General features: G+C 52.3%; 1 protein-coding gene across 3 annotated transcripts in view; it reads right to left on the reverse strand.

Annotated features, from left to right (window-relative positions):
• Positions 1-526: 526 nt before the first annotated feature.
• Positions 527-14,323, reverse strand: part of QPRT (quinolinate phosphoribosyltransferase) — a 34,404-nt gene continuing 20,607 nt past the window's right edge. For 2 of the 3 annotated variants that reach the window (XM_063796968.1, XM_016928780.4), the window contains 3 exons: positions 2,944-3,479; positions 1,038-1,169; positions 527-966 (listed from right to left, as the gene is read on the reverse strand). In XM_063796968.1, the coding sequence (XP_063653038.1) occupies positions 748-966; positions 1,038-1,169; positions 2,944-3,479 (887 nt within the window). In that variant the 3' untranslated portion in view covers positions 527-747. The remainder of the gene's footprint in view (positions 967-1,037; positions 1,170-2,943; positions 3,480-14,323) is intronic. The other variant, XM_016928782.4, reaches the window with a different exon arrangement.

Genomic DNA, 14,323 nt, shown 5'->3' on the forward strand with positions numbered 1-14,323 from the left:
TCTGCTGTGCACTCCGAGCCAGGCCATGCTGGTGTTTGGTACAGGTTGGGTGCATGAAGGATGAAGGTTTTGGCCTGTCTGGGGCTTTTGCCTGCCTTTCTTCCTTTCTTTCCATCCTTCCTTTCCCTCCCTCCCTCCCTCCCTCCCTCTTTCTCTCTTTCTTTCCTTTGTTTCTTCTTTGGAGACAGAGTCTCGCTCTATCACCCAGGCTGGAGTGCAGTGGCACCATCAGCTCACTGCAACCTCCACTTCCTGGGTTCAAGCGATTCTCCTGTCTCAGCCTCCTAAGTAGCTGGGATTACAAGCGCGTGCCACCACACCCAGCTAATTCTTCTATTTTTGGTAGAGATGGGGTTTCACCATGTTGGCCAGGCTGGTCTCGAACTCCTGACCTCAAGTGATCTTTCCGCCTCAGCCTCCCAAAGTGCTGGGATTATAGGCGTGAGCCATCGTGCCCAGCTGTCCCAGGTAACTTCTGACATTTGCTGACCGCTCACTATGTGCTCATTATCACCGCAGAACCCCATGTGGTTGATCCTTTATTAGACCCATTTTACGGATTAGGAAACTGAGATGAGCAGAGGTGAAGTCAGCCCTGACAGGTCACAGGAGCAGCAGGTGGCAGAGCCAGAGTTGGGCTCAAGCTACTGCCAAGTGTGCCCCATTGGCCACTGACCCTAAAGATGTGTGACCTGGAGGGTCCTGAGGAGCCACGTTAACCCATGGCTGGTGTCATCCTCTTCCGGTTTAGGACCAGTGGATTTTGGGTACTGGAGCTGCCTCTTTGGCAAACAGCTTGAGGGAGAAATCAAGGGCTGGGGCCGCCTGGGTCAGCATCCCCATGGAGATGACGTCTATGTGCGGCCCGCAGAACTGGGGGAGGTTGTCCAGGGTGATGCCCCCACTGGCTTCCACAGCCACACTCGGGAACTGGGCCTTCAGCACGGTGGCCGTGGGGTGCAGCTCCTGCGGGACACAAGCCAAGGGGAGGTAAGAGCCCACCACAGACCCCTCCCCAGAGGCAGAGCCCACCTTACCTCTGGCTTGAAGTTGTCCAGCAGGACAAGGTCGGCACCCGCCTCAGCTGCCTGCACGGCCTCCTGCAGGCTGCTGCATTCCACTTCCACCTTCAGAGCGAAGTCAGCCGCCTGTCGGGCCGCCCGCACCGCCTGCCGGGCAGCCGGGAGGACAAGGGTGAGGACTGGGCCCAGCACTTGGCACTGGGGCGCAGGGAGCCGGGAGGGCGAGGGTGACGATAGGGCCCAGCACTGCAGCTGGGGCGCGGGGAGCCGGGACTGACATTTGAAAAGCTTCAGGTGGACCATGAGCTTGGGGTTAATAAGGAAACCACACATTGGGGTTGTTTTGTTTTGTTTTGTTTTGTTTTTGAGACAGGGTCTCAACCTGTTGCCCAGGCTGGAGTGCAGTGGTGCAATGATAGCTCACTGCAGCCTCTACCTCCTGGGATCAAGTGATTCTCCCACCTCAGTCTCCCGAGTAGCTGGGACTACAGGTGCGTGCCACCACGCCCAGCTAATTTTTGTATTTTTAGTAGAGACGAGGTTTCACCATGGTGGCCAGGGTGGTCTCTAACTCATGACGTCGTGATCCGCCCACCTCAGCCTCCCAAAGTGCTGGGATTACAGGTGTGAGCCACCGCACCTGGCTACTGTTTTGTTTTTGAGTCAGGGTCTCGCTCTGTCGCCCAGGCTGGAGTTCAGTGCAGTCATAGTTCACTGCAGCCTCCACCTCCTGGGATCAAGTGATCCTCCCACCTCAGCCTCCCAAGTGGCTGGGATTACAGGGGCTTGCCCACAAGCATGGCTAATTTTTTAATTTTTTGTAGAGACAGAATCTTGCTATATGGCCCAGGCTGGTCTCAAACTCCTGGACTTAAGTAATCCCCCCACCTGGGCCTCCCAAAGTGCTGGGATTACAGGTATGAGCCACTGAGCCAGGATGTTTTATTGTAGGTTAAAATGACCACTTTTGTGGGTCAAAAAGTAGATGAATATCAGCAATATTTGGCATTTGGACCTGAGCTCAATTTGACTCAGAATATTAAAATTAGAAGGGGTCTTTAAGGACATTTCACAGATGGGAAATAAGGTGCAGAGGACTAGAGAGATGGGCTCAAGGCTGTGGTGCCAGTGACACTGGCTTCCCCTGTGTTGTCCTTTGCTCTTGAACATCACGCCACGCAGCAGCAGAACAAAGATAAAGAACCAATTCCAAAACCAGGCGTGCTGGCTTATGCCTATAATCCCAGCACTTTGGGTGGCCAAGGTGGGAGGATCACTTGAGTCCAGAAGTTTGAAACCAGCCTGGGCAACATAGTGAGACCCCATCTCAAAAAAAAAAAAAAAAGGCAGCTGGGCGCAGTGGCTCACTCCTGTAATCCCAGCACTTTGGGAGGCCAAGGTGGGTGGATCAACTGAGGTCAGGAGTTTGAGACCAGTCTGGCCAACATGGTGAAACCCTGTCTCTACTAAAAAATACAAAAATTAGCCTGGCATGGTGGCTGGCGCCTGTAATCCCAGCTACTCGGGAGGCGGAGGTAGGAGAATTGCTTGAACCCAGGAGGCAGAGGTTCCAGTGAGCCGAGATTGCATCACTTCACTCCAGCCTGGGTGAAAGAGTGAGACTCCATCTCAAAAAAAAAAGCAAACATTAGCCAGTGGGGTGGAGCATGCCTGTATATCTAGCTACTGGAGAGACTGAGGCCCCATCTCCAGAAAAAGAAAAGCAGGCCCAGCTCCCCTTTAGCTTAGCTGGATGAGCTCAACTGAGCCCAGCTCAGATGGAGGAGCTGAGGTGGGAAGAGTCTTGTGTTGCTGACTCCAGGCCATGGCTGTTCACCGGGTCATGGCTGGAGGCTCTGGAGAGGGGAGGGGAGGGGTGTGCTGAGGGTGGGGTTGGACCAGGGACAGGAAGGACCAGCACCTTCTCCACGCCACCGGCGGCCACCACGTGGTTATCCTTCACCATCACCAGCCCTCCCAGGTCGTAGCGGTGCGAGGCGGCCCCGCCCACCAGGAGCCCATACTTCTCCACCAGCCGGAAGCCTGGCGTGGTCTTCCTCGTGCCTGCCACGTGCCCAGTCCAGCCGGCCCCCCTGGCGGCCTCCACTGCAGCGGCGGCAGCACTGGCAATGCCACTGCAGCGAGCCAGCGTGTTGAGGGCCACCCGTTCCCCCAGCAGCAGGCGGTGGGCAGGGCCCCGGACCTCGGCCACTCTGGCCACCGGCACCAGCTTCGATCCCTCGGGGAGGAACCAGGAGACTTGGCAGTTGAGTTGGGTAAATATGGCATCGAAGAAAGGCTGCCCTGCCAGTACCCCAGGGGATTTGGCCCACAGCGCCGCCTGCGAGGGGCCTGCCCCGCTGACCAAGGCTGCGTAGTTGAGCCCTGGGCAGTCCTCTCGGAGCCAGCTGTCCACCAGGGCTGCCAGGGTGACGGGCGGCAGCAGCAGTGCCAGGCCTGGGGGGAAAGAGAGAACAGCTGTTGAGTTTGGCTGCCTCTCCTGCTGTCAGGGGTCACTGTCAAAATATTTAACAACCAGTGAAACTGGGAACTGGCCCATCAGCCTCAAGATCTAGGGGTCCCAGGGGAGGGACTGCGGTGAGGAAGGGGGGCGTGGGGGGAAGGGAGGTTGTGGGGGCGAGGGTGGGGGAGTGCTGTGGGCTGGATGAGATCACTGGGCACCTAGTTAAATTTAAACTTCTGGGCCGGGCGCGGTGGCTCACGCCTGTAATCCCAGTACTTTGGGAGGCCGAGGTGGGCGGATCACGAGGTCAGGAGATCGAGACCATTCTGGCTAATATAGTGAAACCCCGTCTCTACTAAAAATACGAAAAAATTAGCCAGGCTTGGTGGCGGGCGCCTGTAGTCCCAGCTACTCCAGAGGCTGAGGCAGGAGAATGGCGTGAACCTGGGAGGTGGAGCTTGCAGTGAGCCGAGATCAGGCCACTGCACTCCAGCCGGGGTGACAGAGTAAGACTCCGTCTCAAAAAAAAAAAATTAAACTTCTGACCGGGTGCGGTGGCTCACGACTGTAATCCCAAACACTTTGGGAGGCTGGGGCAGGCAGATCACTTGAGGTCAGGAGTTCGAGGCCAGCCTGGCCAACATGGTCTCTACTAAAAATACAAAAATTAGCCAGGCTTGGGGGTGGACACCTGCAATCCCATCACAGTTTGTTTATCCAATACTCACCAGTTGCAGCTTTCAAATTCACTTAAAAAAAAAAAATCAGTCTGGCCAGGCGCAGTGGCTCACGCCTGTAATCCCAGCACTTTGGGAGGCCAAGGCGGGAGGATCACCTGAGGTCAGGAGTTTGAGACCAGCCTAGCCAAAATGGTAAAACCCTGCTGTCTCTACTAAAAATACAAAAATTAGCCGGGCGTGGTGGCAGGCGCCTGCAATCCCAGCTACTCGGGAGGCTGAGGCAAGAGAATTGCTTGAACCTGGGAAGCAGAGGTTGCAGTGAGCCGAGGTCACGCCACTGCACTCCAGCCTGGGTGACAGAGTAAGACTCCACCTAAAAAAATAGTAATAAAAATAAAAAATAAATAAAATGAGGATGATGGGGCTGGGTACAGTGGCTCATGCTTGTAATCCCAGCACTTTGGGAGGCTGAGGCAGGTGGATCACCTGAGGTCAGGAGTTCAAGACCAGCCTGGCCAACATGGCGAAACCCCCCAAAAAATGAGCCAAGTATAGTGGCGCAGGCCTGTAATCCTAGCCACTCGGGAGGCTGAAGCAGGAGAATCGCTTGAACCCAGGAGGCAGAGGTTGAAGTGAGCTGAGATCGTGCCACTGCACTCCAGCCTGGGTGACAGAGCAAGACTCCGTCTCAAAACAAAAAAAAGGATGATGGGGAGGTGGGGAAGGTTAATGGGTACAAAAAAAATAGAAAGAATGAATAAGACCTACTATTTGCTAGCACAACAGGGTGACTACAGTCAATAATAACTGTACATTTCGAAATAACTAAAAGAATGCAATTGGATTGTAACAGGATAAATGCTTGAGGGGATGGACACCCCATTCTCTATGATGTAATTTTTTTTTTTTTTTTGAGACAGAATCTCACTCTTGTTGCCCAGGCTGGAGTGCAATGGAGTGATCTCGGCTCGCTTCAACCTCCGCCTTCCGGATTCAAGCGATTCGCCTGCCTCAGCCTCCCGAGTGGCTGGGGTTACAGGCGCCTGCCACCATACCCGGCTAAATTTTGTATTTTTAGTATAGACGGGGTTTCACCATGTTGGCCAGGCTGGTCTGGAACTCCTGACCTCGTGATTCGCCCGCCTCCGCCTCCCAAAGTGCTGGGATTACAGGCGTGAGCCACTGCGCCCAGCCTAACATGATTTATTTATTTATTTATTTTTTTGAGACGGAGTCTCGCTCTGTCGCCACTGTGGAGCCTGCAGTGGCCTGGCGACTGCAGAGGCGCGATCTCGGCTTCAGCCACCGCACCTGGCCCATGATGTGATTATTATGCATTGCATGCCTTTATCAATGTGCACCCCGTAAATATATACACCTACTATATACCCACACATTTTTTTTTTATTTTTTTTGAGACAGTCTCGCTCTGTTGCAGTGGCGCGATCTCGGCTCACGGCAAGCTCCGCCTCCCGGGTTCACGCCATTCTCCTGCCCCAGCCTCCCGAGTAGCTGGGACTACAGGCGCCCACCACCACGCCTGGCTAATTTTTTTGTGTTTTTAGTAGAGACGGGGTTTCACCGTGTTAGCCGGGATGGTCTCGATCTCCTGACTTCGTATCCGCCCGCCTCGGCCTCCCAAAGTGCTGGGATTACAGGCGTGAGCCACCGCGCCCGGCCAGTACCCACACTTAAAAAATAAATAAATAAATAAGGATAGTGGGCATGGTGAAGGCCCCTCGCGCGGTAGGCATAGCCCGTGATGGGCCCTGCATGGCTGCGGGCAGAGGCAAACCCAGGCGCGGTGCAACATCGCCATCTATCGGCAGGTAGAAGACCTGCAGCCTAATGGACCCCCGCCATCCCTGGAGTTGGCTTCCCCTTGAGGGGAACACAGAGCCAGCGAGGGTGTTTGATTTAGCGCGCACACACGTGCACGCACACGCACAGGCACGCGCACACAGCACACTTCTGTTCCAAGTGGAAGTGAAGGCCAGACATCCTGGCTTGCTCCGCTCTCCAAAGAGGGCCCTCTCTTGTCTACTTCCCCAAAGCCAAGCTGCTGAGTCTCCACTCACTCACCCCACCTCCCCTCCGAGCCACAAGCCTCCTTGACTGCACCCGGCTCTCCTTTGCCACATTCTCTCCCACATCTGCCCCAGATGGCTCCTGTTCCTCCACTAAGAGCTAGCTATACTGAGGCTGGGCACTGTCTCTGTTGGTCACATCCAGCTACGGAAAAGGCCTGGGAGCAAACGGCAGGGAGGAGAGCCTAATCCCCCACTCCCACTCCATTCAAACTAGGTGCAGTGCAGTGGCGCGATCATGGCTCACTGCAGCCTCAACTGCCCAGGCTTAAGCAATCCTCTCGCCTTAGCTTCCCAAGGAACTGGGACTACAGGCGCACACCAACCATGCCCGGCTAATTTTTGTATATTTTTTGTTGTAGAGATGGGGGTCTCACTATATTCCCCAGCCTGGTCTTGAACTCCCAGGCTTAAGCAATCCTCGCACCTCAGCCTCTCAAAGTCCTGGGATTACAGGAGTGAGCCACTGTGCCCACCCTGATTTTTTTTTTTTTTTTTTTGATACAGAGCTTCACTCTTTTGCCCAGGCTGGAGTGAAGTGGCCTGATGTCGCCTCACTGCAACCTCCGTCCCGCGGGTTCCAGGGATTCTTCTGCCTCAGCCTCCCAAGTAGCTGGGATTACAGGCGCCCGCCACCACGCCCAGCTAATTTTTGTATTTTTAGTAGAGACAGGGTTTTGCCATTTTGGCCAGGCTGGTCTCAAACTCCTGACCTTGGGTGATCTGCCCGCCTGGGCCTCCCAAAGTGCTGGGATTACAGGCGTGAGCCACTGCGCCTGGTCAGCCTGATGTTTTTCTTTTTTTTTCAGGCTGAGTTTTTAAAAAATGGATTTGAATTCTGCAACTGGTGAGTATTGGGTAAACAACCTGTGATGCAGGCTGGGCACCATGGCTCACGCCGTAATTCCAGCACTTTGGGAGGCCAAGGTGGGCAGATCACGAGGTCAGGAGTTCAAGACCAGCCTGGCCAACATGGTGAAATCCCATCTCTACGAAAAAATACAAAAACTAGCCGGGCGTAGTGGCATGTGCCTGTAATCCCAGCTACTTGGGAGGCTGAGGCAGGATAATCACTTGAACCAGGGAGGCGGAGTTTGCAGTGAGCTGAGGTCATGCCACTGCACTCCAGCCTGGACCACAGACTGAGAATCCATCTCAAAAAAAGAAGAAACCAACTACTGATACACACAATAGGGACCTGTCTCAAATGTATCAGTCTAACTAAAAGGAGCCAGATCCAAAAGGCCATATGATCCCATTCCCGCAGCATCCTGGGAAAGGCAAAACTATAGGCACAGAGCAAATCAGCATTGCCTGGGGAGTGGGAGGAGTTGACCACCGAGATCTGGCGAGGTTGCAAAGAAAAAGGAACACTTATACACTGTTGGAGGGAGTGTAAATTAGTTAAACCATCGTGGAGGACAGTGCAGCAATTTCTCAAAGACCAAAAACCAGAAATACCATTCCACCCAGCAATCCCATTACTGGGTATATACCCAAAGGAATGTAAACCATTCTGTTATAAAGACACATCACAGCACTATTCACCATAGGAAAGACATGATTCAACCTAAATGCCCATCAATGCTAGACTGGACAAAGAAAGTGTGGTACACATACACCGTGGAATACTATGCAGCCATAAAAAAGAATGAGATTACGTTCTTTGCAGGGACATGGATGGAGCTGGAGGCCACTATCCTTAGCAAACAAACGCAGGAACAGAAAACCAAATACCGCATGTTCTCACTTATAAGTGGGAGCTAAATGATGAGAACACATGGACACATAGAGGGGAATAACACATACTGGAGCCTATTGGAGGGCAGAAGTTTGGAGGAGGGCAAGTGTAGCAAGACGAGCTGCGGACAAAACCTCTCAGACACCGAGATAGTGAAGGGAGTGGCTTTAATCAGCTGGGAGCATTGGCAGGCTAGCGTCTTAAAATCCGAGCTCTTCAGGTGCTCAACTTCTGTCCTTTTTAAGGGCTCACAACTCTAAGGGGGTCCGCGTGAGAGGGTCGTGATTGATTGAGCAAGCCAGGGGGTACGTGACAGGGGCTGCGAGCACCGGTGGTCAGAGTGAAACAGAACCTAACGGGAGGTTTCACAATGTCCTTCCATACAATGTCTGGAATCTATAGATAACAACAGTTGCTAGGTCAGGGGTCGAATTTTAACTACCAGGCTTAGGTCAGGCACGCCCAGGCCTGATTTCGGGTCTGGTTCCTTGGTTTCCAGTCTGGTTCCTAGGCACCAGGCTACCTGCCTTTAGTTTCGCTTCTCTTTCCTTTTCTGAGTATGAAACAATATGAGAGGGTCTCTCTCTTCCCTCAAGAGGATCAGGAAAAATAACTAATGGGTACTAAACTTAATACCTGGGTGACTAAATAATGTGTACAACCCCCATGACACAAGTTTACCTATATAATAAACCTGCACATGTACCCCTGAACTTAAGATAAAAGTTAAGGCCGGGCATGGTGGCTCATGCCCGTAATCCCAGCACTTTGGGAGGCCAAGGTGGGTTGATCACCTGAGGTCAGGAGTTCAAGACCAGCCTGTCCAACATGGCAAAACCTCATCTCTACTAAAAACACAAAAATTAACCAGCTGTGGTGGCAGGCGCCTGTAATCCCAGCTACTTGGGAGGCTGAGGCAGGAGAATCTCTTGAACCCAGGAGGCAGAGGTTGCAGTGAGCTGAGATTGCGCCATTGCAATCCATCCTGGGTGACAGAGCGCAATTCGGTCTCAAAAAAAAAGTTAAATTTAACAACAAACAAAAGGCTGGGCGCGGTGGCTCACGCCTGTAATCCCAGCACTTTGGGAGGCTGAGGCAGGCGAATCACCTGAGATCAGGAGTTTGAGACCAGCCTGACCAATATTATGAAACCCTGTCTCTCCTAAAAATACAAAAATTAGCCGGGCATGGTGGTGTGTGCCTGTAGTCCCAGCTACTCGGGAGGCTGAGGCAGGAGAATCGCTTGAACCCAGGAGGCAGAGGTTGCAGTGAGTCAATATCGCGCCATTGCACTCCAGCCTGGGCAACAAGAGCGAAACTCAGTCTCAAAAAAAAAAAAAAAAAAAGAATAAAAACAAACAAAAAATTAGCCTGAGGTCAGGAGTTCAAGACCAGCCTGTCCAACATGGCAAAACCCTGTCCCTACTAAAAACACAAAACTTAGCTGGGTGTGGTGGCATGCGCCTGTAATCCCAGCTTCTTGGGAGGCTGAGGCACGAGAATTGCTTGAACCTAGGAGGCAGAGTTTGCAGTGAGCCGAGATAGCACCACTGTACTCCAGCCTGGGCGACAGAGTGAGACTCTGTCTTAAATAAATTAATAAACAAACAAATAAATAAAGTAACTTTGATGGGCTCACTCAGAGGTTCTGTCTATAGCCAAACCTCACTCAGGTTCCCTCAGCTCTTTTCCAGTTAGGCCTTGGACTTCCGTGTTCACCTCTGCATCGTCCAATTTTAGCAAGAATCCTGCTAAGTCAGCTTAGCCAGTCCCTCATCCTCCACATCTGATTGCCCCCGATCCCTGGTGGGGGTCCTCATCCTCCACTCTCCCCCAGGCGCTGTCTGACCACCTTGGCCTGCCCTCAGCAAGAATCCCTTTAGGTTGGTCTTGTCAGAATACCCCCAACCCCCAGTGCTTTCTCATGGTAATGTCCCATCCACTGCCCCCAACTCTGCTCATTGGCTATAACCCCCATGGTGTAGAGTTCAGCCCAGTTCTGATCTAAGGTCACTCTTCCCATACAGCAATAGTCTGGAATGCAATATGTTTTTGCTATTTTAACGACTGTCTAGTTCTGGTTTTCTTTGATCACTCTCCTGCTGAAAACTGACCTTTCATGGTTTCAGCTCCAGTTCTCTTGACTTTTTTCTTTCTTTCTTTTTGAGACAGAGTGGAATGCAGTGGTGCAATCATGGCTCACTGCAGCCTTGAACTCCCGGGCTCATGTGGTCCTCTCACCTCAGCCTCCTGAGTAGCTGCTCCACCATGCCAAGGTAATTTTTTTTTTTTTTTAATAGAGACAGGGTCTCAAACTCCTGGCCTTTTAAACATTTTTTTCTTTTTCTTTTTTTTGAGACAGAGTCTCACTTTGTTGCCCAGGCTGGAGTGCAGTGGCATGCAATGGAAAAGGGATGGAGCCCCGAGCTTTGGCAATAAAAGTAGACTCACTGCAGCCTCCGCCTCCTGAGTTCTCCTGCCTCAGCCTCCTGAGTAGCTGGGATTACAGGCATGTGCCACCATGCCTGGCCAATTTTTGTATTTTAGTACATTTCTGTATTTTATAACAGCACGAGGAGGTCATTATTGTCATCCCTGTCACAGATTAGGAACCTAAGGCCCCTGAGGGTTGTCTCCGGTCCACAATCACTTAGTGACAAGTGGCAGAGCCAGGGCTGGACCTCAGGTGTGCGGCCCCAGAGCCTGGGCTCTGATTCACTGTGCTACACAACCTCTCTGATGGGATAAGTATCCTAGCTCACATACTATGAAGCTAACCAATATAAAATTGCCAATATTTGGCCGTTTTGACCAATAAAAGCAGCAAATTTATATGGTTCAGTATGCGAAGCACTTGGATATAGCAGAAAACTCAATGGCCAGACACAGTCTTTGCCCATCGAGAGGAAACAGCCGTAGACTGTGATGATGGGGGAAGAACGGGAAGCACAGAGGGACCAGGATCTAACCTCCGGGCGTGTCTGTGAGGCCCCTGCTGAGGAAGTGATGTTTAAGGGAAGACCTGCAAGAGGAACAAGAGCTGAAGGGGGAGATTGGGGATGAGGATAAGGGAAGGGGCTTCCAGGCCAAGGCACAGTCCTGCAACAGCATAGGCTAAAGCCTGACAAGTAAGAGAAAGAGCTGCCCACGCTGTTGCCTCCATGCCTAGCAATTATTAACACCCCACACAGTGCAGGTGCTCAATGAGGATGTGTCAGAGAATCAGTGAAAAATGGAAAGAAGTTGCCAGGTGTGGCGGCTCATGTCTATTAATCCCAGCACTCTGGGAAGCCAGGGTGGGAGGAAGACAAGGCCAGGAGTTGGAGGCTGGGCACGGTGGCTCAAGCCTATAATCCCAGAACTTTGGGAGGCCGAGGCAAGTGGACCACTTGAAGTCAGGAGTTCAAGACTAGCCTGGCCAAGATGGTGAAACCCCGTCTCTACTAAAAATAAAAGAAATTAAAAAAATTAAAAAAATAAAAAGCCGAGCGCCTGTAATCCCAGCTACTCGGGAGGCTGAGGCAGAGAATTGCTTGAACTTGGGAGGCGGAGGTTGCAGTGAGCCAAGATTGTGCCACCGCACTCCAGCCTGGGCGACAGAGCAAGACTGCGTCTCAAAAACAAAAAACAAAAGACTTTATGTTTGAAAGCCCTTAGGAACACTGTCTAGCACAGGGTAGGCGTGCTCGCGAAGAAAAGAAGCGTTTCTCAAGTGTGGTGGACTCATGGAATAAATGACTAGGTGTCTCTGAGGACCGGTGAGTGATGTTTGCCAGGCAGAGGTGTGGGGTGGGGCTGACATTTGGGGCTGAGAAAACTGATCTGTTCACCTGCAGACAGTGTCGGGGTGGGGGCAGTGTGGGATTCACAGGTGACATGGTGGGAGGGGAGGCCACAGGGAGAAAGAACTAAACTATTTAGCTGAGGAATTTGGCCAGATCGCAGAAGCCATCAAAAAATTTCATTTTATTGGCCGGACACAGTGGCTCACACCTGTAATTCCAGCACTTTGGGAGGCCGAGGTGGGCCAATCACCTGAGGTCAGGAGTTCGAGTCCAGCCTGACCAACATGGTGAAACCCCGTCTCTACTAAAAATACAAAATTAGCCGGGCATGGTGGCACATGCCTGTAATCCCAACTACTCAGGAGGCTGAGGCAGGAGAATTGGTTGAACCTGGGAGGTGGAGGTTGCCGTGAGCTGAGATCCCACCATTGTATTCCAGCCTAGGCAACAAGAGCGAAACTCCGTCTCAAAAAAAATTTTCTTTTCATTTTATTTCATTATTTTTAAGTAGAGATGGGGGGTCTCGCTATGTTGCCCAGGCTGGTCTTGAACTCCTGGGCTCAAGCAGTCCTCCCACCTCGGCCTCCCAAAGTGCTGGGATTACAAGTGTGATCCACCATGCCTGACCCATCACAGAATTTTAAAAGAGGGAGTGATATGATTATGGTTTTGCTCCAGAAGGGTCACTTCAGCCACCAACTGGAGACAGATTGGGAGGCAAAAGAAGGCTGAGGTAGTCTTGGCCAGACAAAAAGTAGGCTGGGCGCGGTGGCTGTCACCTGTAATCCCAGTGCTATGGGAGGCCAAGGCAGGAGGGCCACTTGAGGCCTGGGCAACATAGTGGGACCCTGCCTCCACAAATAATTTTTTTTTGTTTGAGACGGAGTCTCACTCTCGCCTGGGCTGGAGTGCAATGGTGTGATCTCAACTCACTGCAACCTCTGCCTCCCGGGTTCAAGTGATTCTCCCGCCTCAGCCTCCCGAGTAGCTGGGATTACAGGCATGCACCATCATCCCTGGCTAATTTTTGTATTTTTGTAGAGATGGGGTTTCACCATGTTGGTCAGGCTGGTTCTTGAACTCTTGACCTCAGGTGATCCACCTGCCTCGGCCTTCCAAAGTGCTGGGATTACAGGTGTGAGCCACTGCGCCCGGCCAACAAATAATTAATTTGAAAAAATATTTTCAAAAAAACCAAAAGAGATGGAGCCCTGAACTTTGACAGTAGCTCTGGGGTAGATTTGAGGGCTATTTCCAAAAGGGGATCTACCAGAATTAGCAGCTAAAGAGATGTGGGAGCCTTGGGCCTCCGGCCTGGGTAGCTGAGAGCTGGCAGAAGGAGTCATTCCAGGAGAAGAGCAGGCAGGGTGGAGGTGGGACAGCAGGAGGGGGCGGTGACCCCACTGAGTGCCATGGCGTGCCAGCCATGGCGTGCCAGCCGCGGGCACCCCTGTTCCCCTTTGTGCTCTCATCTGGAGCTCACCACAGGGATTCTTCCCATTTCACAAGAACAGAAGCTGAATCCCAAAGTGTTTCCTGAATCGTGGCTTGGTGAAACAGCTTAGCTTCTGCAGAGCTCGAGAGAAAGAACGGATTTGGTTTTGCAAAGGTTAAGGCTGAGGCGGCAGCAGGAGATGTGGATGGCGGTGCCCAGAGGGTGGTAGGGAATGGCTCTGGAGTTCAGAAGAGATGCTGCCGTGGCCAGGCGCGGTGGCTCACGCCTGTAATCCCAGCGCTTTGGGAGGCCGAGGCGGGAGGATCACGAGGTCAGGAGATCAAGACCATCCTGGTGAAAACGGTGAAACCCCGTCTCTACTAAAAATACAAAAATTGAACTCCGGGGCCAACATAGCAAAACCCCGTCTCTACTAAAAATACAAAAATTAGCCAGGCGTGGTGCTGGGCGCCTGTGATCCCAGCTACTCAGGAGGCTGAGGCAGGAGAATCGCTTGAACCTGGGAGGCAGAGGTTGCAGTGAGCCGAGATAGTGCCATTGCTCTCCAGCCTGGGCAACAAGAGCAAAACTCCGTCTCAAAAAACAAAAGAAAAAAAGAAAAAGTTAGCTGGGCATGGGGGTGCATGCCTGTAGTCCCAGCTACTCGCCAGCTACTCGGGAGGCTGCGGCTTGAGTCCAGGAGTTGGAGGCTGCAGTGACCTGTGATTGCACCACTGCACTCCAGCCTGGGTGACAGAGCAAGCCACGGTCTCTAAAATAAAATAATAAGATAAAGAACCCACAGGGCATGTCCAACAAAAAGAGAAGCATCATCAGGAGTGGGTACCTGGGAAGGAGAAGAGGGTTTTGGGAGGTGAGCAGAAGTAAATAGAAGGAAGACTGAGGATGGGGCTCTGCACTTAGCAACTGTGAGGCCTGTGCCAGAGCGGTTTTTGTGCTGTGTGTCGGGGGCAGAAGCCACATTGTCATGCTCGAGGAGCGCACGGGAGGCAGGGAAGTGGGGGTGTTGGTGTGAACCACTCCTTTCAAGAGAAGTGGACACAGTGGGGCCTCTGCCTGGGCTGCACACCAGAATCACAGGGAGCTTT

Source organism: Pan troglodytes, chromosome 18 (assembly GCF_028858775.2).
Source record: "Pan troglodytes isolate AG18354 chromosome 18, NHGRI_mPanTro3-v2.0_pri, whole genome shotgun sequence".
NCBI lineage: Eukaryota > Metazoa > Chordata > Mammalia > Primates > Hominidae > Pan > Pan troglodytes.